The sequence below is a fragment of the Trachurus trachurus genome, assembly GCF_905171665.1.
Source record: "Trachurus trachurus genome assembly, chromosome: 3".
In the NCBI taxonomy this organism is placed as follows: domain Eukaryota; kingdom Metazoa; phylum Chordata; class Actinopteri; order Carangiformes; family Carangidae; genus Trachurus; species Trachurus trachurus.
In genome coordinates, this window is record NC_139893.1 from 11,800,824 (window position 1) to 11,828,050 (window position 27,227).

Here is a 27,227-nt window from a genome sequence, read left to right on the forward strand (position 1 = left end):
TAAATAAAGAATTTAAATATGAGATATATGAGATGAGGTGTGAATCATTTCATGAAACAACACAGGTGAGTTTTGCGTTGATGTGTTGCAATTATAGTTAATAAAGTATAAATTACTGGGGGGGAAAAAAAATCATCGTTGAAGATTCTGTAGTGAGTGCATTCTTTTAGGCTATTTGCAAATGTAAATTAAAAAAAAAAAAAAAAGCCTCACGCAGGATGACTTGTAGTTATCTTGATTACCTTGAATCGTTCATTCTTTTAAATGCGGAAGTCCTGATCTAAGGAAGTAAACAACTTGTAGATTGATTGATTGAACGCAGTTTTGGTATGTTTGCAGACTGATTGCAGAAAAGTTCCCCCACCGAGAGGACATCACTTGTTAGTGTGTGAATATGAACGGCTGGTCTAGTCTAGAGGTGGTTTATGGCTATTATTATTTTTCTTTTCACTCTCGACCACCACCTACAACCACAATAGTACACTTGTGATAATGGGTGTGTCCTTGGTCTCTGTTGGCAAGCTACAGCGGAAGGGAGGAGGGCCAATCTGTCTGTCTGTCGGCCTGTCTCTCTCTCTCTGATCTGTCTGACGTCGCTGCTGCTGCTGCTGAGACAGGCGGGGGGAGTCGGTGTTTGTGATGGGAGCCAGCTAACGAGAGAGGAAGGAAGGACGACGGTCGGCTGCACCTTTAAGTGAACGAAAACGAAACAAGAGGCAATCAGCGTTACCCGCCGCCTGCCTTGGTCGCTCTTTGCTGACTTTACTGGGCTTTACTTACACGGCTGCTGTGCTGGGGGATTTTTTTCGATATGATATTTGCCAGTTTAATTTTAATTTTTTGCCTCCTACAAGATATTACAGGTAAGTTTGACACACAGCGAAAGAGAAGAAAGTGTTGAGTGACCGTCAGTGGAGCTTGGCGCTTATCGGATCAGGCAGTTGTACGTTACTCCTGTTGTTGGCTGCCTGTAACTTGCTAGCTAGGTGGCTAATGACATAACTCTGGTGTTTACGGGTTAACGATGTGTACACAGGCTGGGGTAGACAGGCCGGACGTCGGTTAACATTATTTATCTTCCCCCTTTGGGAGACACAGGTGAACCGCCCGTGTGTGTGTGTGTGTGTGTTTTAATGACAGTTAACTGACTGTTGAACTAACGTAACGACGCTAACCGTCTTCAAACAAAACGTCACGGACAGCCGCGCGAGGATGAAGCCAACAGACTCGGCGGTTACACACGTTCACCTGTGTGTGTGTTACCTTTTAACACCATTTCCGAGGTCTCTGTCGAGCTAGACTCGGGGCTTTTTTCCTCAAGACCAGTGGTGTAGTAGTCTCTATGATACTCAGGTATACCCACTGGAAATGCGTTAATATTTAAGTATTTATTTACCCACTTCTACAACAAAACTATCTAACTAGTGATACAGTGTAGCCACGTAATATACCCACTACAAACAATGCAGACCACCACTTGTCAAGACCACAGCTGCAGTCAGTACCCCCCCCCCCCCCTTTTTTTTGTTAACCACAAATGTCTCTCCCTGTCACTCGCTCACTTTGATTTATAATAACTTTCAGATAATTAAAATTGTTCTACAAAAGTATAGGCTATGCTTGTGTAACTTGGTTACTTGCACCAGTATCGAAAGTGGGAAATTGGCATTTAGCAGGTTGTGTACTGTAGTGTGTTGTTCTGTTCAGTCTAAACTTTGTTTCGATTCAAATATGGTATATATTTTATATAAAATGATCTTTTCTTTTGAGCTGAGGAATAATTTTAATATCCAGCCACATGATTATTATGAATACTGGCACTGAATACAGTAATAGTTTTGAAAATGGTCTTGCATTGGTCTTGTCCTAGTTTTGCTGGTCCTGGTCTTGACTACAACACTAGTTACGTCTGTTCGCCCCGGAAAAGACAGTGTGTGTGTGTGTGGATAAGGCAGGTTCCTATGCAGATACAGGATATGATCCGCTGCTGTGACGTTTGACAGCTACTCTATCTATCTGCCCATGAGCAAGTAGGCTATGTAAGCTAAAAATACTGTAAAAAAAAATATATCCACTCCACTGAGCTCAGCTGTAACACACCCGTACTGAAAGTTGCTGCTGTACATTTATGTTATGTAGTAACTGAAGGAATCGCGCCCAATTTGTAGGTGCTCGACAACTGTTTCCTACTTTCTACGAGAGATGAGTAGCCTAATAAAATGCGTTTATTGCAGTAATTGTTGTCGAAGTTCAGATCGGAGGATCCCTTGAAGTTTATCATAGTTTCCGGGCCTCAGTAGGTCAACATGAGTCATAAAGCCGAGCACAGGTTCATTGTTGTGTAATTATGAATATGCAAGTAAATCAGTTTAACTTGAATATAGTGGCTGTCTTGTCAGATGTTGAGAATATAATGCTTATTGCTGAGGAATTGTTATGGTCTAATAGTGGAGTCCTCTACTATGGGGCTGATGTAAACTGTATCCAGAAACAGATTTGGGCAAATACAAGGAAATGGCTTGAATAAAAGATAGTAATTAAAGCAGATATCAGTGGAATGTTTTTGTTAATATAAGTCCTAAATAGTCCTATTTTCCGTCAGCAATCACTTACATGAAGTATTTCAGCCTAAACACGAGTCTCTCCGTCACTCTGCTCTGCTGTAACCCGAGGAGAAAATTTTCCTTGTGGGATACAAGTGTTATCCAATGAGGAGAGAGAACGGCATGAAGGGCTGTGTGTGCAGCCAAGGGATGCGCGTGAATGTGGTGACGTAGCACGAGGACCAATTGATGCCTGACAAGGGCGGGGGCTGCTAACTCATGGTGCGTTCAAAGAAACTCGTACTTTGTGTTTTTCCTTCCTGTGAAGTCAAACCAGTTCGATCTGGTACAAGTTCACGGGTCGGAAGTTACGAGTGGCCGTTATAGGGAACTTTCACAGACAACAGGATGGTAAAAACACGAGCTACGGGTTACCTGGAACGCTACCAAGTCGTAGTTGTGACTTGAAGCTGTAACTTACGGTTTCAAAAGCCTGCCTTGAACGCAGCATTAGCCGAAACGGCCGTGAAGCTGATATCTGCTTTAAAGGCAGCAATTCAATATGCTCCAACATCCTCTTATAAACCTTGAAACAACTGCAGTATTGTGGAAATAACTATACTAGTTCTACTGCACTACTACATAACAAATCTTCTTCAGTTACCACTGTGCTCCTCTTTATGATCCTTGGTGATCACTGGTGCATGTAAATTTGACTGCTTTTCATAAAAAAGTCAAAACATTTTTTTTCTTTTTACCCCAGTTTCCTGTTGCTTACCCTTTTGTGTGTTCTTCCACAAAGTAACTTCGAGTGTTTAAACCCTTCCTTGTACAAGCCTTGATTGAAACAGATCAGCAACCTGAGCAAGTTCTACTGCCGTACTTTGTGAACTTTGAGTAAGCCTTCCTTCACCCTTCTTTTATGGTACATCTTTGATTTGAAGTGTGTCAGACGCACCCACAGGGCTGAGTGCATGAAAACAGAGAGAAATTGTTTCTAGTCTCTCAAGAGATAGGACAGCTGGGACAATAGATGTCCTGATCTCAGCCAAAATGGCTTCAAAGGCTTTTTACTCCTTCCATGAAACTACACGCTGCTCTAAAAATGTGATTAAGATGACAAGACTATTAGAGAAATATGTGTGTGCTTTAAATGTAGACTGGAAACTATGTCTGAGGAAGTTGGTGTTTCTGTGAAAGGTTATTAATGACTGCTGTTACTTGGTCTGTTTACAGGTCACAGCCAACCCCTTACTGTACGTGTTATTTTCCGATGCTGTAAGATAGAAGAGACATTTAGGTTGCGGTGAGCTGTGGGGTTTCTGATGCATGACTTGTTTGTTAGCCTGCTATCACCCAGCATGTATGGTAATACCCCTCAAGGCTCAGATCAGTTGTGATCCATGCTGTTACCACCTCCTCTGTTCCTGTCAGCGATTTCCTCTCTGTCAAGAATTGCACTTCACGCTTCACTGGGGCACTCCTGGCTGAAACAGATTGCTCTGAAATCATGATGACAATGCCTTTATAGCGAAATTGACTGCCAGACTTTTCTCAGTTTTGCTGTCTACCCAGGAATTTCAGCTACTATCCTTTGATGAGGTAATCTAGGACCAAACAAAGGAGGATTGATGTGTTGCTGTCAATGATAAGGTTTATTTGAGGTCCATGACCTGCAGTGGTGGCCACTCTGCGTAAATGCTGCCTCTCAATCCGGTGAGAAATATAACACCAACTGAGCCATATGGTTGAGAGGTAGAGTATGAAAGATCCAGGGTCTCCATGAGTTTATGTGTGGATTCTAATATATAATTTGTTTCTCAGTTTGAGTTAATAACTTAAAGTGATCATCAGAGCCCAGTGGTGGACTTTGTGGTTCATGGTCAGCATCTCAACCTCTCAGCCACCTGGATGCTGTCGTTGCTTCCCAGAGTTTAGACTTACTAGCCTCGTTAACCTCGCAGTCATCTTATCAATAATTCAGATTTTGTTGTTGTCTTAAGTCTGCCTCTGTATTAACGGATGTGTCAGTCAACTGCGTGACAGCTGTTTTTTTTTTATGTCTATAATAGCTGTGGGCAAATAAATGTTTTTTTTTTGTTGGTTTGCGTGTGTAGCTATACCTGTCTTTATAAGCATGTTTTATGTTGTAGTTTTGATCATGTTCAGGGTGTGACATTTCCACGGGAAGAGTATGAACTAGTTTGCATAGCTCATTGATGATTCTATCACTCCAGGTGTCTGATTGTCAAGGTGTGTCGTCTGATTAAGTCTCCATCACTTCTCAGCCGGTGGTATTGCCCCACATACTGCTCTTGTAGAAGAGATGACTCTGTAGGGTGTTTTGGCACATTCAAGGATATTGACATTTCTAAAACTGAGACCAAGGCTTATTCAGGTAATCAGGTATCTGAAACCAGAATATGATATTTAAATTTCCAAACAAAGTGCTCACGCACACACATACATATGTTTAAAGGCACTTAAAGTGAGCAGCAAATTAAACTGTGGCTACTTTCTTTTATATGATATATTTGTTTCTTTATTTTTTTAATGTGAGCTGAAATATTATAGCATCCTAAAAATGTCAGACGTGGTGCCAAGTTATTATGCAAATAACCAGCTGTTTATAATTTAGCCTTGTGCTGTCAAATTATGTATATTAATGGAGTTGCCACGGTCCACTGAGAAGTGAGAAGGCTTATCAGGGCAGTCTGAGCTGCCAGTGTTTGCTTTTGTACAAAATCAACCTATTTGATGATTAATTACTCCCTCACTTCCTACCTGCTCTACTAAACCGCAAAACAACTTCTGTGTTTTTGCCAAGCTCGTTGTTTGTCCAGTTTTATTTTGCTGTCATTATTCTCATTGACAAAGAAAGGCTCAAGAAGCCGATTGTTGGAATATTTTCTCCGTACATTCACGGACAAGTTGCTACTAGCCTGGTACAGCCTCTCCCTTCTGAGGAGTCATGACTCCCACCACATGGAGCCCTACAGTGATGAAGAGTGCAGTGTAAGAATTCAGGGAAGCACCCATATTATCCCTCTTTGGCCTGTGGGAGTCTCTGTATGGTCTCTCACTACTAGAGCTTAGAGCTCAGTGCTAGTCCTAGCTTTTGAAGTTGAGCCCTTGTTAGAGAACCAAAGGCTCATTTTGTTGGTTGACTAGCAATTTTTCTTTTTATAACCCAAAACTGCAGACTGATATTTTGCTAGCACTGTTCTGCCTTGCCTTGGAATGTAGATTAGCATTTGAACAGCCTGCAGCGAACTCAGCCAGTGAGCTCGCACAATGACATACAGTACTACTGAAACAGAACCTCAGTCACCTGATGGTCATCACATGCTCCTCACTTGTGCTTTAAACGGACCGCTTTCTTTGTCTTTGTGAAAAGAACAAAGAAAATGGTCAGTATAAAAAGCCGGCAGGATTACCTCTGTGGGGTCACCCCAGAAAGCTGAGTAAGCCTGTTAAGCATATCTAGTGAGTGACAGGTTGTACTATAGCTGGCCACGGTCGAGGAGAGTCATCACTCGTTTCTCGACCTTGCTCCGTAAGACATCACCATGAGGACACTCTGATATCTCAGTGGTTAATGAAATATATGACGTTTAGATTGCACCTTAGGATGCTGGTACTGTTCTTGTCCATGTTTGAATACATTATGAATCATAGCCATCATTAATGTTATTAGTAACACATTTTTTAACACTTTTAACTTTGTCTCATTAAAATGACTGTTGAAATTGTGGATATTTATTTAGGTTTATTGATGTGACACAACTCACTGCATCGATTAAAACATGAAGTGATTCATTCACTGTTTTACCACTAAGATACCACTTTCTTTATAATATATTATATTATATTAAAATACCAACAGAAAATGTGACTTCTCTGTCTTTCTGCCAAATATTGATGAGCAACTTATTTGTCTTTCAGGTCAGTTTGAGAACCGCTTGAACAAATATATTCGCCATTATGAGGGTTTGTCATATGACACAGAAGCCTTGCACAACAGTCACCAGAGAGCCAAGAGAGCTCTCTCTCCGCACGACAGGACTGTGCACCTGGACTTCCATGCGCATGGAAGGTGAGTTTGAGTGCAAACACACAAAATCCACTTATCCACTTATCGTTCTCTTTCTGTCCTCCAGTGTAACTTCACAGTGTGGCACGCCACCCACATTTTTTGTTTCACACTTTGTCCTTCTCCATGCACTCTAGTTGTTAACACAGTAGTTTTACAGAAAACAGAAATAAAGCACCTGCTTATTCTGAATCTTTATTCTGTTAATTATTTTCCAATAATTTAATGGAGGTTTATCTTGTCATGTTTGTTTTTACCTTGACCTATGGTGGGCTGGGCTTGTTGTGTTTACCATAGTTACTATGCCATCAACACAAGATTACATATATTCCTTTTACATTAATGATTAGCAGGCAATGAAACTGAATGAATGGTTATTGAGTTCCTCCAATGCCATTCGATAAGGCATTGGAGGAATTTATGGCTCAGTTGTGCTATTTCCTCATTGAACCATCTGGTTATAAAAGAACAGTTTGAAAGGCAAAATTAATAAAATAATAATAATTACATTTTATTTGTAAGCACTTTTACAAATGCTCAAAGACACTTTACACTTAAAAAATCATAAAATAGAGCGAAGTCAGTGAAATACAATTAAAAACAGCAATAAAACAATATAAAACACACAAAATTATATATTAAAAGCAAATTTAAAAAGGTGAGTTTTGAGCATGGTCTTGAATGTTGTACATATGTTGAATATTATTGTACATAAAACCTCAGCACAAAATCACCAATTCTGAGAAAGTATATATCATTAGCTGCGTTTCCATTACAGATTTTCGCAAAATAAAAGCGATATTTCAGAAACTTCGAAAAAGTGCAATTGCTATTTGCAGGTGTTTCCATTGAAAGGTATTTTGCGAATGAGCCGTAATGCGTCTTGCGTTTCTATGGTGACGGCACAGCGACCTCAGCTGCCTACAGCTGTTGCTGTTATTGTTTTTAACTTTGACGAAAACAGCGCTTGATTGCTGAAAGGCAAAGCCTGTGTGGCGCTGGCAGCGGCCACAAATAAGGACGCACTCACACGGGCCAGTTGTTCCGCACCGTGCTGAAGCCCGAATGCCCCCCCCTGTCCCCCCCTGTCCCCCGCTGGCCCGCACTCACACCACCTCGAACCCAAGCTGCTCAAGCACGGTTTCCTCCGTTGATACAGAGGGATTATTTGTTTACCAACACGGCGGATGTGCGCTTTAACCTGACTGCAGAAAGAACGGAGCCTTTTAAACACCAGCGGTGATGAGGCGCTGACAACAATATAGGTGGTGGTGTCCACACACCCGTACTGGTTTATGTGACTTAAGGTGACATTTCGGCGCAGGAGGGAGTGGGAGCGTGGATCTCCTTCAACCATGCACGGAAGAGGGGAATGATAGGAAAGGTTTTTCTAATTTATTGAGAAACAATACCCAGGTCAGCAATGCATGACAATAAACATGTGGTTCATTTGTCCCCTCAAGTTACATAAACCAACACAGCGTGGACACACACAACTCCGCTGACGCTGGTGATGTGTAGAAAAGCGAAAGAAGTGTTTCCATTACACTTTTGCGATACACGTTTGTATCGATACGTCTCAAAAACCACCTCATGAGAGCGTAAAAACTTTTTTGCGATATTTGAGAGTTTTTTCGAAATGTAGGTGTTTCCATTACCAGTTTTTAATTTCGATATTTAGGTTTTGCGCATTTCAAGGGGTAATGGAAACGCACCTAGTGTCTTTGCATTACACAAGAAGTGTGAAAGCTGATTTAACCACAGACGTGTAAAGGTGTCCCCATGTGCTCTTTCTGAGCTCTTCCTGTCTCTGCTCAACAGTTTGTAACGACATGTCATTTTTAAATGATCTGTCTCTAGTCAGAGGCCAGGTTGTCTGAGCACAGCGGTGCCACGCATGTTTTGGAAACAGACGACTCCAAGCCCAGTTGAAATATTTTCAGATTTGGATCAGCTGAGTTTTTGTCACTTGGTAATAACGACAGCTGGCTGCAGCAGAGTGTGTGTGTGAGAAAAACAGTTGCACATAAATTGCTTGCAATGCCGAACCAAGTAAATAAATGCTGGCAGTGTGTAAACTTCCTATTCTGTCACATTGCTCTTCCACACCTGCACATTTTGCAGATGCTGTGTAACAGTCATCGTATGATTCTATTCATTAAAACGATGACATTGAATGCAACAGCTGATATTTGCAGTTTCATTTTTACCATGCAAAGGGGAAGAATACTTTTTATTCACAGCACTGTAAATGCTTCAAGGAATGAAAGAGACAGAGTTCAAAATATGATCTGAACTCCAGGGAAACACTGAGTCATACTTGTCTTTCCCTCACTAGACCCCATCTTAGGGCTGCACAGGGCTTCAACACATGACATAGAAAATGTTGACAAGCTGGCTTGCCGTAACTCAGAAACAATAGAAGTTTCCTTTGTGCTACCTTCAATTTACACACACACACACACACACACACACACACACACACACACACACACACACACACACACACACACACACACACACACACACACACACACACACACACACACACACACACACACACACACACACACACACACACACACACACACACACACACACACACACCACTTATTTATGTTTACAGTCCCAGTTCACAGGAAACCTCTATGATTTCCCCACTTCCTTTTTCTTTTTTTTGCCAAATTGAAGAGTGTAATAATAATTTACCTCAGAAATACTGTTTTCTCAGCCAGCTCCCCTTGTTTTCCTCTTCACAAAGCGTGTCTGTTGCAAGTTATCTGTCCAACAGATCCCTTTCCTGTGCTTTCTTGCTTTTTCCTGCCATTGCTGGCCTTTGAGAAACAGCTGGCCCTGCCTGGAAATGTGAGGTAATCACAGAGTCATAGAGCATGGCCATTCTCAGTGTGTGGACAGGTTGAATCGGAGATGGACCTGCAGCATGTTTGCTGTAAATAAACTCTAAACGATGCTCAAGTAGAGTAAGAAAGTAGCAGCAATGCACAGATAATAAAATGCAGGGGCACGGTTAAGGCAGTGTAGAATAAGTCCAGTTCATTTAAAAGGTAAATGGTGCACAGTGAGAGATCTAAACATAGTTTAAGGAAATGCTGCCTCACTTTTGCTAGTTACTTATTAACGTAACAGTCCCTGTGGCTGTAATGTAGCATGACTGTTACATTTGTCTTCTGTGAATTTTCATTAATATGAATTTATGTTGTTGTAGAGGACGTTTAGCTTCACATTATTAGCTCCTAGTTGTAAACGATGCAGTTGTCTGCAGCATCATGGGTGGACTCAGTATCATATTCCCTCATACAAGCTAACTGTGTTGCTTACATGATTTCATTCATTTACCTTTGTTGTCCCAAGGCGTTTGTCTTTTTTGTGTTGTTACTGAGATTATACTGTACATTAGCAACTGTGTTTTCAATAATTAGTTTTAAGAGAAACAGAAGCCAGCGGTCATAAAGCTTGTGTTTTATTCTTTATATCTTCCACTGAATCCATCATGTTTACATGTGTGTGTGTGCAGTCGGTGCAAACACGGTCTGTTCTGTGAGAGCAGGGCTGTGTGTTACTGTGGAGGTTTGTTGTAACAAGAGAAAAGCTTACTTGTGTATGCCCACTCACATATTTGTGGCTGGATCAGGTGACGGAACGAGGCAGGGCAGGCAGTTGTCTCTGTGGAGGGCTTCTTTACGGAAAGAGGTGCCAAAAAAGTAGTCAGCCATTGGCTTAATCCACTGCTGGAAGTGACACAATTCACAGTTCATTTTAGTGTCAGGCTTTCCAGACACTTCTGGATAAATCTTTAGGGCTCATCCTTGTTCACAAGCAAATATGCCCTCCCTTGAGATAAAGTCTGTTTACAGTATGTTGTATCTGGGCTTGATAGCGATCTATGTTGTCTGGAAAAACTCCTAATACCAAACATACATTAGCCGCTTATGAATGTGTGATTTCTATCTTCCTGTCTGGAGCATGTGGAGCTTCTAGTGCTTCATAATTAAACAGGAACAAGAATTATGGCCTCATGATTTACAGCCCTGCCAACCAGCCAGATTGCAATTTATATCCATGTCTGTCCAGGGTCATGATAGTAAAGACTGTGAGGGGATTTTATAAAAGGTTGTAAGTTATTTCATTATTTTTTTTTGTATGTATTTGAATAAATAACACTAATGCAACTTGATTTCTCTGTCCTGCTAGATGTCTACTGTATTAGTGTGTAAAACGACTGACAGAAACAAGAAACAGAGTCAGATTTCTTTTACGTAGTATGTGTTGAAGTGAAGAATAGACAATGCAGTTCTTGCTGCAGATAAGCGACTCATTCTAAACCATGGATGCTTCACTCATGTTTTTAAACTGACAGCACAGACTAGAGCATCTGTACAATCACAACAGTCTTTCAAGGTCAATACCAAGATTAGTGTCTCCTCCAGACAGTTCAGTATCTGACCGAATGTGAAGCATGCTCACAGTCTAACCTCCTGTCTCTGAGTTCCAGCTGTGAGTAATGGCTTGCAAAGTCACAGTAATGTTGACCATTGACCTTTTGAATAAAATGTTATCAATTAATCATTTCCCTTTTCCTGTCCCATCATGAGGCATTTGTGTTTACATTTAGTTATAATTAGATTCTGAATTCTTGAATCATGGCCATAATGTTTTTTTTTTGTAACACCATTGTCCTTGACATCTGGCTGTTTTTCTGTGATATAAAACATTAAATATGTTATAATGTAGGTTAGATATATTGTCTCCTTTGTAGTCATACCATTACTGTGGACACAGCTTGAGATCGCTGTCTTTCTTTGAGCTAGCCTGCTTACCCAGCAAAGTGTATGACTGTCAGATGCTTGAGTTACTATGTTCAGAATTTGAGATATGTCTGAATAATTTAATAGTCAGCTGCTTCGCTGAGATGAGTAGTACAGACTTGATCCCCAGACTTCTCTCCTCCTGTCTGTTGTTGTACTTTTGAAAGTTTGTCACTTTGTTTTTTGCCTGGGACATGATACAGTGTTTTTCTTTATTTCTTTCGTGATTCTTATTTTTTCGATGCAAGCAAGATGATGTTTGAAGGATCGGGGATATGTTGGTGTATCTATGGTTTTCAGTTATATGCAAATGTTGTGGACAAGGAAGCTGGTGGTTAAACATGACAAAGTTGCACCATAAAGTTTTAAATCAAATACTGTAAATGTGTGTCTTTCCCAGTCTGAAATCATTCTCTGTCCAAAATATGCATTGAAATACCTTTGAGGACAGTGCAAAATCAATCATGGGTGCTATCAAAATGCTCTGCAAATCATTGACAATACAGACGCTGAAGGGTAACTGGAATATCCATTTATGGATTCATATTCAGCAGAGACCAGCATGGCATCATGGGTTGACTGAGCTTTTCATGAGGCATAGATGAAGTCATAGGATCATACTGGTTACTGTAGAGGCCGTGGGAATAGGCCAGTATGAGCTGTAGTGAGTGTACTAGAGTGAATAATAAGCAGAAGAAAATTAAGTGACCATAGTCTCTTCTCCACAGTTCACAGTTCATTTTTGTGTTCAACCCATAGACTGTAAAAAACATGGACGTAGCATCCGTGACGTCACCCATTGGTTTTGGGGAGTTGTTTTTGTCACTCAAATATGGCGGCCTGAACAGCGCCATGTTGGATTTTGGTGGGCGTGTACCTTCCATATTTGGAGGAGAGGCGGTAACTCAATGGGTCAACCGGCCGAGAACCCGCCCACTGGCCTCGAAGCAACCAACCAAAGCTTTAGCAAAGGAGCTAACTACCGGTAGCTGTCTCCGGACTTGTCACTCAACATTTCCACGCCCTAATTTATGCGAGAATTTCAAACCCAATAATAGTAAAACGGTAGAGTTAAAAAAAAAAATTCACCCGTGTGTGCGGGGGTAGAAACTATCGGTTGAGACCAAAAAATGTGATGACACCAGGCTTTGATCATGTTTATTGAGGATGTAAAATCGGCGATTTTAACATGGGGGTCTATGGAGAATGCTGTTTTCTGACACCAGCCCCCAGTGGCAGCAGAGATGATTGCAGTTTTTTGAACACGGAAGTGAGCTTCACTTCTCAGACCGACAACTCCCCCCTTGGTTCAACCCCTTTTCCTTCTTCTTTTTCTTTCCCATGGCTTGATTTGAAATGGCCCATTCACTTGATTCTGTGTGTGTGGAAAACAGAGGGCTGGTGCAGGACAAGGAGTCATCCTGGAGAAGGAAATCCTGGTCTGTGTTTGACCTTCACAACGTCATTTGCTTATCTCATCCTCCCAAAACTTTTTCCAAGCACAAACTCTATTCCCCCACACTTACCTGTGTCTCTCTTGTGCTCATGTTCCTCCCTATTTTGCTCTTCTAATGTTTTGAAGTAGTGTAATTCTCCCTGTTCACCCTCAGTGTTTTTTCGTGCTCCAGGACACACCTGCCCATACATCACATCAGATTAGTTAATCATTTGAAGTGTGCCGGAGTTTCATAGGCTAGAAACGTCTGTCTATTTTTTCTGGGTCTGTCCAAAACAACAACAACAGATGGTTTAAAATGGCATTTTTCAGATTTCACTCACATTTAAGTCAACTACTCACCCCCTTTAAAAAACATTTGTATTAAATCCTCCGTGGGTGTGACACATGTTTTCCAAAGTCTGAGAAAATATCCTCACTGATGCCATCAGATTGACTCATTTTGAGCTTGGAGACCAAAACCTCAGTTACAGGCTGAGGTATTTTGAAAAACATAGCCACAACAAATGAATTGATGTTGTGTTCAGGGCAATGGATGATCTCGTGTCTGTGGAGCTTAACCCAAATGATTAGAACTCAGGGGCACAGACTAGACTTGATAGATGCTTATTACACATGCTAATCCCTGCCTGAAACTGTCTTATCTTAGAAAACAAGAGGGCTACAATTCAGTAAGAGAGAATAATGTGAGCATTTGAGTCATCTGGCAGAGCCTTCACACCTTGAGACCAAGCCATGTGATCATGTTGGGGGAGTTCTCCTCTGAAGTACCCACTGCATCACTGCATGGGTTTCTCGGGTGCAAGTGGCTCATGTGCAGCCCATGTGATGCATTTTTGTCTTAGGCATCTTGTTAAAGTGAAAGCAAGGATTACAAAAAAATGTTCTATGGGTGTGCGCAAGTATTCATGTGGTTTTCCTCATGACATAATTCTTCTGACTCACCGAGCACAGCAGCACCGAGCACCAAGCAGCACAACAGCACTGAAAATGTGTAAATGCTGCTTTTCCTGCCAAGCCTCCTCCGTGCTGTTCTTTACACCGAAGCTCTGTGTTGAGTGTGTGATATTAACAGCGTCATGGTTTAGAGTTTAAGCGTCGATCTGTCAGTGGGAGTGTGTATCATGTTGCCTACATCAGCATATCAAAGTAGCTACAACCTTGATGATATATTTGCTAACAACACATTTTCTCATTTTCTTCTCTTTTAGACATTTTAACTTGCGGATGAAGAGGGATACAACTCTGTTTTCTCCAGATCTCATAATTGAAGTATCGGGAGAAGAGACGCCGACTGATACGTCACATATTTATAGTGGAGAGCTCTTTGGTAAGTTGCAATGCACAGCACATCCTGGAAAGAGGTGCATTTTCAAAGCGGGAAACATCTTTAATCCAATTATGGGGTTCATTTTTCAATTACGTTGACTGTCAGTGCCACCACCTCACATTCAATCATTCATACATTATGCCCTACATCATCTCTGCAACTCAGAGAGAGTGAGAGAGAGAGAAAAACCTTTCTCCCTGTTCTTCTTTCTGCTCACTGCCCTCCCTTCCGGCATGTCTTCCTGCTGCCTGTGTCCTGCAGAGTTCAAATGGACGAGAGAAAAAAACAACCATGTTTTCCTTGTTGTGAAAAGTGTGTGTGTGTGTGTGTGTGTGTGGGTGGGTGGGTGGATGAAACAGCAAGACTAGAGACGGATTTATGTTTCTTTTTTTATCAAGGGTGGGGCCTTGATAATAAATTTCCTTAATCTCTTCTCACAGATTTCCAGGCTGAAAACAGCATAGCTGTGGAGTGGAGACCCATACGAAGCCCTTAAACTAATTAAACATGATTTATATTCAGCGTTTAGTTTTTTCAACATCGATTTTATGATATCTTGTGTGTGCTTGAGTGTTTGTCATGCTGCATTGTTTACATTTTATAGATTTCCAGAATTTTGGAAGCTACACTTCTTATTAATTTTGCTGCAAGAAATTGTCTTTATTGTAATATCAGAGAATGTTTGGATTGAGCGCTTGCATTCAGTGTTTTTCGTCTAAATCGTTTCTGTGCCTGAAGAAGCTTATTGAACAGATCACATCAGTCTTTAAGCTGCTTGGATATTCAGACCGGATGTGTTTCTTTGTGAAGTCAGCATAGAACAAGGTTACTTTGGCCTTTAGCTGAAAACATTTGCTCATCCTCTCTGTTGTGTCTTTCAGGTGAAAAGGGCACACTGACCCATGGCTCCGTGGTCAATGGACGCTTTGAGGGCTTCATCAAGACACACCAAGGAACATACTATGTTGAACCCTCAGAGAGGTATCTACAGGACAAGGATGTGCCCTACCACTCCGTCATCTATCATGAGGATGACATCAGTAAGTAAAATGAATCAGCTTTTATGTTGAAAGCTATTTAAAACAGAAACTGAATACTTAGAAAATATCATTTTGGGAGGAAATGCTGCTTGTTGCATTATGAGTAATAGGGCTCATGTGTTGGTGTGAGAAATGTTTTGAGGTAAAGAGCTGGTGGTTAGACTAGCATGACAAGATTGGAGAAGAGGTTACATCTAACAGACTGTCAGCAGCAGGATTTGGCTCTGGGTCGTGGGTCACAGACAAGATGGTCAGTATTTATACTGACAACAGGATTGCTGCACGACACAGCAGAGGCGTGACTCATAGCCATTGCTAAAGGTCAGACTACAACCAACAGAGAAGTTCTCAGCAAGCCAACATGGCACAAGTGAAAACTCAAACCAGAGACTTGAGACTCACTATTTCAAAGAAATGCATTTCGTTCACAGGCAGTGAGTCTGATATGAACCCCACCCTGGATCTGGATCCTAATATTCACTGCAGTTTGTTCTGCTGGGTGTTGGAGGAGAAATGTGAGAAATAAAGGGAGAGGAACATGGCAAAGTTTCATCTAACACTACACCCACTACTGTGAACTGCTGCTTTTTTCATACATTTAAATGAGTTTTAAGATATAAAATGTAATAGTTTTGTGGACAGTGTGAGCTTCCTGGGTTTTCTTTGAACTTTTTTTTTCTACTTCTGTCCAAATTGTAAGAGCCTTTTGATCAGCTGTTGAATCAGATGGCATTCACTAAGAGACAAAGCTGGCTTTCTCTGTAAAGATTGGAAACACATTGTCAGAGGTTGAATGCGTTGTTTCAGTGTGTGTCCTCATGTCAGTTTAGTAAGCAGCATAGGCCTGTTCTCTTTAATGAATGAACCATCAGTGGCTGAGAGACATTCGGCCTGATGTCCTGCACTGCTCTCAATGGGATCACGGGTTTTGCAAATACAAGTTGCTCAGAGGCAAGTCATCCATCGATCGAAACTAACATCATAAGGACACATTGATTTGCAGGCCTTGCTAAATTTTTAAACTCATTTTGTCCATCAGCCCTTTTAAATTTATTTAAAACACTTGGTCATTATTGTTCAAGTGATTTGGCTCTTTGGCTGCAGTGCTGACTCTTATCAGGCTTATAAAGACACAATACTAAATTACACTTAGTCATTTGGCTGCTGGTAAATCTTACTTTTCTTAATAAATATGTAGCAGCAGGTTGCATCGGCTGGTTGCCTTACACAATTAGGGATATAAAACTCTGTTTTCTTAAATTAATAAGCCCAAATATTGTTGATTCATCGCCACCTGTCTGTTCATTGATTCCTTCTGTCCCTGAAACTGCTTTTTCAATGATGTTGGGAAACGGTGAGTCACACATTATTTGATGTGGCGTTGCTGTGTTGGTGTGGCCAGTGCTGAACTGAGATTGTGGATGTAACTGGCTAATCCCTTTTTATTTTTGTGATACTATAAAGGCTGCTGCCGAAGCACACAGACTGTACTGTAGTGGGAGACAGACAGATTCAAATGTTGCTGATTTATGTAATATTAATGTGAAAACAAGAATGGAGTCCTTCTGTACGCAGTGCTCTGTCTAGATATGAAAGTAATGGAGATTGTGATTGAAAATACTGTGAGAAAGGAGGAGAGGGAAGAAGAAAAACACTTGATTTGCTGGTTAGTCATTTTCTTCCTAGAAATCCTATTGCTCATTCAGCTTCTCCTGCCACTGGACCCACCCTGATTCACCTCCTTCAGCCCACCACAAACATGACCCTAAAGAAATCCATGATGCAGTGTAAGCCGTTCACGATCACTCCCTTATCTCTCTCCGTATCTGACAGATTATCCCCATAAGTACGGCTCAGAGGGCGGCTGCGCTGACCACTCAGTGTTTGAGAGGATGAGGAAGTTACAGACATCAGCAACAGAAGAGCCGGCTAAAGTAAGTGCCAACAAAAAAAACCTCCCCCTCCTCGCAGCTCGTAATTAAAGACACTGATGATGAACAAGGCTTATGAGATAAGAAAGACCTGATGTCATATCCAAACTTCCTTACAATAACAGTATGGGCATGTGTGTGTCTTCATACCACTGTGATGGTGACAGTCAGAGCCAGCGGTGTTTGTCCCCTCTTGTAAACCAGATATCTGTTTAATTATCACACAAATTAACAAGTTAAATGATGAAGCAATGATAGTTTACACTCAAAAGGTCAAAGATTGATGATTGTTGCATCATAATCTAAAAAAACACTTCTGATAATTAGCGTTATTAAGTACTTAGACTCAGGAAGGGATGGCTGTGACCATAATTCCTGCTATTGAGCAGGTTGGCACAGGCATACAACTTAAGGTGGTATTTCTAGTTAGAATAGATGCAGCAGTTTATTAGAGATGCTGAGGCCTCGCCCAGCCTGTTTAAATATGGCAGTGGATTGTTGTTGTGTAAAGCGTAATACAATACAAAACCCTTTTCTGTCTGTGCAGAGTCATCAGAGCAGAAAGTCTTTTCTTCTCTGCACTGAAAATTCATCAGACACTATTTAACCACACTGTAATGCCTCGCATAATAAGAGCCATCTATCGTAAGAGAAAATGACTCACTGTATTCATCCAGGGATAGGATTAACCTTCTTTTTTACTCCACTCAGTGTTTGACTACTTCACCTTCACTCCAACTTTTTCCTGTGTGGTCTTGACCATTGTTGGGTGTTTTTTTTGTACAGGGTGTAAGCAGAGTGGTGGACGAGGACGGCTCCCATGGTCCTGTCATTCTGAGGAGGAAGAGGGCGGCTGGGAAAGAGAAAAACACCTGCCAGCTATTCATCCAGACGGACCACCTGTTCTTCAAATACTACGGCTCAAGAGAAGCGGTCATTGCCCAGGTATGCAGCCTCACAGTAACATGACTTGAGTTTAGATGCTCTTTCGCCTCCTTCTGCTCTACTTTAATTATTACCAGTTGCTCAATTATTTATCTGCCCAGGCTCTGTTTTCTCCCTCAAAGAATCGCTCAGAAAATACTGAGCTGATTTTTTTTGAACTGTCAGTAGTTATTAGTCAGCAACGTTGTTAATGTTAATATCTTCAGTGAATTGGAAATAACAGAAGCAAGAGCTGCCATGAATTGTCGTTTCTCACATCCCTAGTAATCTTTACCTCTTTGCTAATGCTTTCTCCTCAGATCTCAAGTCATGTAAGAGCCATCGACTCCATTTACCAGGCCACAGACTTCTTGGGCATCCGAACCATCAGCTTCATGGTGAAAAGGATCAGGGTGAGCTGCGAATATTTTGAGTGGAGCGGTGTCTGTTCACCACCACATTTCTGGTGTAGATGTGGTTTCCTCAGTGTGAATACTTGTCACCAAAGACCTTTTAGATTCTTGAAGCTCAATCCACTACTCCATCTGATTATTCCCTCCTGGCCCTTTCAGATAAATACCACTATTGATGAGAAGGACAAAAGCAATCCTTTCCGCTTTGCCAACATCGGAGTGGAGAAATTTCTAGAGCTCAACTCTGAGCAGAACCACGATGAGTACTGCCTGGCCTACGTCTTCACCGACAGGGACTTCGATGACGGTGTGCTTGGCTTGGCTTGGGTTGGAGCCCCTTCAGGTCTGTGCAACACACACACATGCACACACATGCACACAGCCCTAGAGGTGATCCTATGTGGCATTTATAAACCAGTTTGGCTGCTTTGTAGCACAGGGACTTCCTTCAGGTTGTCCCCTCAGAGTGTGAAGACATGTATGACAAAATCCACGACTCATGAATTTACATGCTAATTATCACACAATTTAACACGGATGTCTGATAGGATAAAATAATGAGGTGATGACATTTTACTTTGATTGGAGGTTCAACTTCACGGTGACCTTTACAGTGACCTTATATTCAACAAAAACACCTCTGGCTATTTTTCTGTGATGTAACTCGGGTGGGGGAGGTTGTAGCCGAATGTCCTGTAAATTGACCGGTTGGTGGAGGCATGCAATCGTGAGGTGTCTTCAACTTTTGCTGCTCAGTTTAGATCAGTTTTTCACTGAAATCCCTGATCTCAGCATCCTCAGCAGTATTGTTGTGGTGAGCAGAATGAACGAACAGAATGAACACAGGCTGAAATGTCAGTAGGTCAAACCTTCCTCTGTTATCGCGTTATTGATGTTCCTTTAAATAATGAACAAATCTCAGATAGGACTGTGTCTCTGTTAACCCCAGCAGACCCTGATAAGCCTTACACCATCTCTTGTCATTGCATTACCAACGTGGTACCACACACACACACATTCCTAAATAATTGAAAGCACAGCTAACGGTAAACGTTTTAAAGTTGTTAGATTTTGTCAGCAATTTTTCTTTGTGTTGTTCATCAGGATCTCTAGTTTTTTTTCTCGAGAGATCATGGCCTTGCTTTAAAAATTCACAAAGTAATATTGTTATATTTGTTGTTTGGTGTTATCCATGGTATGAACCTGAATATAAGCTTTCAGACAGAGGTTCCAGGGGTGACATGTATCACACCACAAACATCTATGGCATCTATGTAAGAGTAAAAAGAGAGCTTTAATAGCCTTGTGCTGCTGCAATAATCAGCTGGAGTGCATGGAGGTGGCAAACTTCTGCGCATAAAGCACAAATCTCATGTTGACAGTCGGCCATAAAACAAATCAAGGTGGAAATGGGGCACAGAGGATGCTTCATTATCAATAGTGTGTGTCCTGGAGTATAGAGCATGCAAACTGTTTAGTAGTATTAAAGGGGTAAACATTTTGGCAAATTTGCCCATTGCCATAATCCCTATTAGCAGTAGGTTCGTTACCTTTAATTGTCAGTGCAAGCTGTTTTTCGATCGGAGGGGCAGATATACACGACGCAACGGAGGCATATGGTATTTCCGGGTTTCCTCCATCAAACTCATCAAATACACAATCCAACAACTTCAAAACGCTTTCGTGGACAAGTTGTGACCTGCACATTCACCACGCTGTGAGATAATAACGTATAATCATCTAACATTACGACACATGAAGCAAATACTTGGAACTACTTGCGCTTTTGAAATCACTCTGCTGAGCAGCCGTGTTAGGAATGTAGTTCCGGTTATGTATTTACGAACATAACTGTCTCGTAATGTTACATTATTATCTCATAGCGTGGTGAATGTGCAGGTCCCAACTTGTCCATGAGAGCGTTTTGGAGTTGTTGGATTGTGTATTTGATGAGTTTGATGAGTGAAACCGAGAAATACCATATGCCTCCATCGCACTTGCACTGACAATTAAAGGTAATGAACCTACTGCTGAGACTATAAGGATTATGGCAATGGGTGAATTTGCCAAAATGTTGAAATATCCCTTTAATATATTTGAGGAGGTAAATTTGTTGTGAACGACGTAGTTGTGTTATTATGACTTTGATATTTGGTCATACAGTACAGTATATGCCCGGAATCTGTTTATAATGATTCCTGAGAATCTTATATAAAGTGACTCTCAAAAACACAGCATGTATGAATTATGGCTGTGATGGGCTCTCCTTCCCGTTCCTCTGCCTACATCCAGCCGCCACCATCTCAGCCTGAAGAATACAGCCGCAAACTCACACAATCAATACTGGCAAATTAGAAAAGCTGTAAGCTGGAAGAATCGATCGAGGGTAAGAGATGGGTTGCAGCGAGCTGTGGGGTGAATATTTGAACAAAGAGAGTCAAGAACAAAAAGCCATCAGGGATACTAGTGAAGCACAACTAATGCGTGTCTTATTTGATGTGGCCAGCTACATAAACAGAACATGTACAACTGTGAAAGAACAAACACACATACAAACATAAAAATGCATGGTCATGCTCATTCACAGTTGCACATAATTGATGCATTGTTTATTGTTTTAAGTGCCTCGATCTCGTGCTGCTTTGTGGCTAGAAAGCTGCCTCTGAAGTTGCTAATCACTGTGTGTATGGATCATGGGAAAAGCAGCAACACTGCAGGAATGTGTATTGTTGACTGTGAGCAAGTGGATTATTTGAATCTGATTTTGTTCTCGGCCTTGTGATTTCAAATAATTCATAGTGTAGAAAAAGTAACAAGTGGTTAGACGATTTCAAACAAAATATTCTGCAGCATCGGAGTCGTTGACACTGACCGGTGTTCTCTCTAACAGGATAGGTTTTATAGCTCTGTAAAAACATACTACATTCACTTCAAATCCTCATGCATGAAGAACACTGTGGTTTAAGTTAACTGACACCACAGAGACTTGGGTGATAACTTGCTCCATCGATTGAACTTAGTAGTTGTAGTTTGTGATTCGGTGATTTTTATCTCATGTGTAGGAGTTCATTAACTTTGTTCTCTGTGAACCGTGGAACAGTGACACCTGCTGTTGTCCTCGTCAGGAGCAGCTACCGGCACCGGCAGGTCGCTCTGTCTCCCTGCCCTCTGTGCAGTTGTGATGTGTTGTATATTGTGCATAATCGTGTTCATGTTTACCCTGATACGGCATCTGGCAGCAGGTTTCAAATGCTCAAACCGCCTATGTGTTGACATCTTACAACACAGCAACAAATATGCGACTGTGAATTTGCTTCTTGTTTAAAAAAAAAAAACTTGCCTTGTTTGGCGTTTAAATAGTGTGATAATATTTTCATATTCTTTGTCACAGGAAGCTCTGGGGGCATCTGTGAGAAGAACAAATTGTATTCTGATGGAAAGAAGAAGTCTCTGAACACTGGTATCATCACTGTGCAGAACTACGCCTCCCATGTCCCTCCCAAAGTCTCACACATCACCTTTGCTCATGAGGTTGGGCACAACTTTGGCTCTCCTGTAAGTACTATGACTTTAACCACTTCCTGTCGAGCCATGCAGCATATTGTGTGTAGCTCTGTCTCAAGTCTCTCTCTCCCATCTCTCCTTGACTTTGCCCAGCATGACTCTGGCAGCGAATGCACCCCTGGAGAGTCAAAGGTACAGAACATGAAAGAAATGGGCAACTACATCATGTACGCCAGAGCCACATCTGGGGACAAGCAAAACAATAACAAGTTCTCCATCTGCAGCATCCGCAATATAAGTGCGGTTCTGCTGAAGAAGAGAGACGACTGCTTTGTTGGTAATTTCTCTTTTATAAAGTTATTTGTTTCTGTTTGTGTGAAATGGAGAGATTCTGTTCTAATGCTTTTGTGTCTGGTCTGTGTGTACAGAGTCTGGTCAGCCTATCTGCGGCAATGGATTAGTGGAACCTGGAGAAGAGTGCGACTGCGGCTACAGTGACCAGTGTCAGGACTCCTGCTGCTACAGTGCCAATGAAGAGCAGGGCAAGAAATGCAAACTCAAACCAGGCAAAATCTGCAGGTCAGATGTGATTAGCAGTTCTTTGTACGGTCCTGTGGTTTGTGAAAGAATTGCTCATCCCTATTTTTCAGTTCCACATACTAGTAAATCAACCGGTAGAAAAGCATTTTATTTTAAAGGACCAAATGATTGGAATCACTTTCCTGTGTGTATTAGATCTTCTCCATCTCTAAACTGCTCTAATCTAACCATGTCTTCCAATCTTGAAACAACTTGTTCATGCTTTTGTTGACTCTGTCACCATATCTTATTGAACATCCGTTCAAACTTTGGTTGCAACTTGTCTTTTATTGTATTGTTTTGTTACCTTTTATTGTATTGTGCTGAGTTGTGTTATATCTTGATATGATGTGTGTAGGACCCCCTCGAAAATGAGTTGTGACAACTCAAGGGGGTTTTATCCTACGAATAATAATAAACAACTTCTAATAAGCACAAATAAGTGCTGTTAAAACTGTAGCGTTATTGATTGTTTGATTGTATATTTGTCTATTTTTTTTCCACAGTCCCACTCAAGGGCCATGTTGCTCAGCAGAGTGCACTTTCAAGGGCAATGACATGCCTTGCAGACTTGAGTCAGAGTGTGCCTTTGAAGGCGTATGCAATGGAGCCACTGCTCAGTGTCCTACCTCAGGACCAAAGGAAAACTTCACCTCCTGCCATTCAGAAACACAAGTCTGCATCAACGGGGTACGTTAGTTTTAGTTTCCCCACTTTCTGATCAGTATCTATTTGCAGCTTTTAAGATTGTGTTTTTGAAATGTTATTTCCCGCTCTCTGCTTCTTTGGACCAGGTGTGCTCTGGTTCCATTTGTTCAAAGTATGGTCTTGAGGTTTGCACCTGTGCCAGCGAAGAGGGCAAGGATGAGGCAGCTGAGCTCTGCCATGTGTGCTGCATGGAAAAAAGTAAGTGGCTGCCTGAAAGTCATGAATCAATATACGGAGTCACAGGAGTAAAATTCATCTGGAAAATACATTAGTGACTGTACTATTTAAGGTAAAGAACTGACAGTATATTAAAGATCATCCCCTCTCGTCCTCCCTTCAGTGAACCCCAGCACCTGCAGCAGCACCGGTTCAGAGGGATGGGCCAAATTCTTCAACAAGAAGGTGACAACGCTGCAGCCCGGCTCGCCTTGCAACGACTTTAAGGGCTACTGCGATGTGTTCATGAGGTGTCGCCTGGTGGACGCCGATGGCCCTCTGGCAAGGCTAAAGAAAGCCATCTTCAACGCAGAGCTCTATGAGAATATTGCAGAGTGGATAGTGGTGAGTGTGAGCTGTACAGTGAAAGCAGTAACTCTCTCCCGTCTGGTGACCACAGTGACATAAAAAACATGTACGTAACATAAGATGTTTGTATAGTGCTTTAGTGGGATATCATTTAATTTGTCATGTGTTATCCAGGATCACTGGTGGGCAGTGCTGCTGATGGGCATCGCTCTTATTATGCTAATGGCGGGCTTCATCAAGATCTGCAGCGTCCACACCCCCAGCAGCAACCCCAAACTGCCCCCACCAAAGCCCCTGCCAGGTACAGGATGTCATATATGCTTAATACATGCATTTGGTTTAATAGGTACATTGAGTGAAATATTTTAGTATGTGTTGTCCCCAATTTTCACCCTAACTGCGGTGTTGATGTCCCGTAGGTACACTGAAACGGAGAAGACAGCAGGGACACCAGCAGGCGCAGGGCCAGCGTCAGCAGCGTCAGTACAGAGAGAACTATCAGATGGGACAGATGAGACACTGAGACTCTGCTCTGCTCTTTGCCTTGGTTCTTCCTAGTGCCTACAATGGGAGCACTTCACTCCAAAGAGTTACCTTTAATACCACAAATTGCAAAATTCAAAGAACTTGCAACTGAAACTATTTCATTGGACAAAGCCTGGACGTTGTCCCAGGCCTAACAAACTCACTCAGCACCTCTGCTCTAAGAGCCAGTTTAGCAGCGGTTCACACAGCTTTTATAGGAAATAAATAACTTTTCCAAGGAGGGACAGGAGGAGAAATTCACTGATCTCTGGTATGTGGTCTTAATCTGTTTTCTTTCTTTGATAGCTTTTTTTTCTATTCAAAGAGTAGAGGAGAGAGAAGCAGCCTTGTATTTGAGTTGCCCTCCTCTGTCCTTCATCTGCGCAACCTTTTTATTTCCTGTTCTTCCTCCTAGTGCTGCCATCACCAGCACAATAGCAGGACTGCAGTTCACATGGGTTTTTGCTGCCAATCAAAAACAAACACAGACTTTGTCTTGGGAGAAAACTCTTGTTTTTGCCAATTTAATTAGATCATTTTAAATAAAAAAAACATCAAACCTGAAGCTTTTTATTTCTGAAGCTGAAGCTTTTTAGTGTGTAGTTGTACAGATGCTTCATCAGATTATTTTTTTTTCTGTTTCAAATGAAATTGATTTTCTTTACAATGAAGATGATTTACTGTTCACTTTCTCAGGATTACTAAAACAACAGCAAACAAGTGTATTAGGTGGGGGTAAAAAAAAATGGCTGCATGTATATTTCAGGGTAAAGTCCCTCCTGGCTGATGTGTGTAGAGAAGAGTTCACGTTAGCTGCTGTGGGACGCCGAGTGCAGATTGTATGAAGAGAATGTAGATAAATTATCCTAATCAGATTATAGTATCATCTATTATTAGATGGAGGGCTTTGGAGGAGAAATTGTTTTGTTTTTTTTGGACATATATATATCTATATATATTTCCTATTGTGGTATTATTTTGCAGCTACGTTTACATAATGGTCTATAGTCTGGGGCTGAAATAAACGGTGAGATAATAGCTTTCTATAAACCTGATTGTATCACACCTTTTGGATTTTCACACACTTGTGCAGTTGTTAGAGGAAATGATTACAACCTGTTAAAACCACTGAAAAGCAGTTAGATCCTCTCGGCCTCTGTAGCCAGATGAATGAACCCGTCTGGTTGTAATGTGATTGTGGATTTTTGCTTTTTATAGATTTTTATTTGCAGTTCAGTTTATTTGTATATTTGGAAAATTGAATCAACCGGGGTGGGGGAAGAACTAAAGATCCTTATTTTATTGTTGCGTTGCTGCTGTTGTTGTTAACAGACATTTACCAGAGCGAACAATCACTATGTCTCAGCCATCCACCGCTCTTCTTCTCTTCTGTTTCGTCCTTTCTTTTCCTACTGATTAGGATTTTCTCAAGGAACTTTGTCATCCTTGTTTCATCATGTTGGTTTATGTTGTTGCATTAAATATGTGCCTACTCAGAACAGCGTGACTGAAATTAGTGGAATATAGTCAGTGATCTTTACATTTGACTAGAGCGATGCATGAGTTGGCAGCGTTTGCAGTCCAGTGATGATGCGACTTTAGGGCATGGCAGTGTATGATACTCATGTGAAATGTCAGGGTGTGATTGACAAACGCACAGAATATTGTATAACTAAACACAAGTTTTCTTATATTTCTTTCCTATATTACACAATTTGTTTCCAGATTGTCTTTCTATTAATGATATATCACTGTCCAGCTCTGCTTCGGGTTAGTTTGACTTTCTCACTTGTCTTCTGCCTGATGAAACCAAGGTCAACTTCGCTGACAGACAGACGGATGAGAGAGCAGACTATCAAGAGTTACTGTCAAATATAGAAATGTATGTGTACAGTTTATTGAAGTTCTTTTGAGAGGGAACAACTTCGTGGTGCAAAGATGGAGCAGATAGATGATAGAGGTTTTTTTTTTTCTTTCTTGCCCTTGAAGAAGAGTTGTATCGAGCACAGCCGCGGCTCTGCAGTGTTTTTCTGTGTGAAGTGCGAGGATGTCGATCAGATAGATTCTATGCAGAGTGTAACAGCGCTCAACAGCAAACAGCTTTCCTCCCTGACAGTGAAATGCCTTCATCCTTTTCTCCTAAACGGGAACATGCAGAGCTTATGTTGTGTTCCCCTCAACCAAACTAGTAATTTGTGTGTTTGCTACTGAACAATCCTCTGTTGCTTGTGTTGCTGATTTTGTTTGTCTTTTCGGTGCTACTGATAGAGCTTTCTCTTTTCTTTCATTGCAAATTTAAAAGCTTTTTCTTTGTGTGTGTGCGCGTGTGTGTGTGTGTGTGCGTGTTTGTGCAGCTTTGCTGAATCTTTGTTATGCTTGTTGTTGCTGTAGTATGATGTGGACAGTGGTGAGTGTTTTGCATTGATACTCTCTGGGAAAATGTACTTTCTTTCATTTTTCTGTGATGTTGAGAAAATGTGCACTGACGTGTAAGTCATGAACTGAGAATCCAAAATGACAGATTCAGTACTGCTGTCTGATTTTAATGTTTCCTCTGTGTGTGTGTGTTTTTTTTGTTTTTGTTTTGTTTACTTTTTTTTTGTTCTGTTTCCGACTCTGCTTACTTTGTAAATTTTACTAAATTTGCAAAGGTCCTGTGCAAAAATATAATTTCTATTGAACTACTTGAAATACATTAATAAACAAGAATTGATCAGATGTTTGTTTTTCCTGTTTGGTCATAATAGCGAAAGGAAGTGTCATTATCATTAATAACTGTTAAAGTACAGGAAGTTTCTGAGACATGAATCCACCTTCCAACAGGAGTAGG

At 41.2% G+C, this 27,227-nt stretch overlaps 1 protein-coding gene across 1 annotated transcript; it reads left to right on the top strand.

Annotated features, from left to right (window-relative positions):
* Positions 1 to 547: 547 nt before the first annotated feature.
* Positions 548 to 27,113, top strand: adam10a (ADAM metallopeptidase domain 10a). The gene is made up of 16 exons (XM_083969264.1): positions 548 to 863; positions 6,489 to 6,639; positions 14,130 to 14,248; positions 15,130 to 15,288; positions 17,122 to 17,222; positions 18,006 to 18,164; positions 18,464 to 18,556; positions 18,716 to 18,899; positions 21,948 to 22,111; positions 22,214 to 22,397; positions 22,489 to 22,639; positions 23,146 to 23,329; positions 23,434 to 23,545; positions 23,688 to 23,908; positions 24,047 to 24,173; positions 24,292 to 27,113. The coding sequence occupies exons 1-16, from the start codon at positions 812 to 814 to the stop codon at positions 24,393 to 24,395; spliced, it is 2,265 nt and encodes a 754-aa protein (XP_083825390.1). The 5' UTR covers positions 548 to 811; the 3' UTR covers positions 24,396 to 27,113.
* Positions 27,114 to 27,227: the final 114 nt, after the last annotated feature.

Bases quoted from the DNA above. Each gene is read 5' to 3' on its own strand.
- adam10a (XM_083969264.1), top strand. From the start codon at position 812: ATGATATTTGCCAGTTTAATTTTAATTTTTTGCCTCCTACAAGATATT. The intron at 22,112-22,213 runs GTAAGTACTATG...GACTTTGCCCAG, and splicing joins GGCACAACTTTGGCTCTCCT to CATGACTCTGGCAGCGAATG. The intron at 22,398-22,488 runs GTAATTTCTCTT...CTGTGTGTACAG, and splicing joins GAGAGACGACTGCTTTGTTG to AGTCTGGTCAGCCTATCTGC.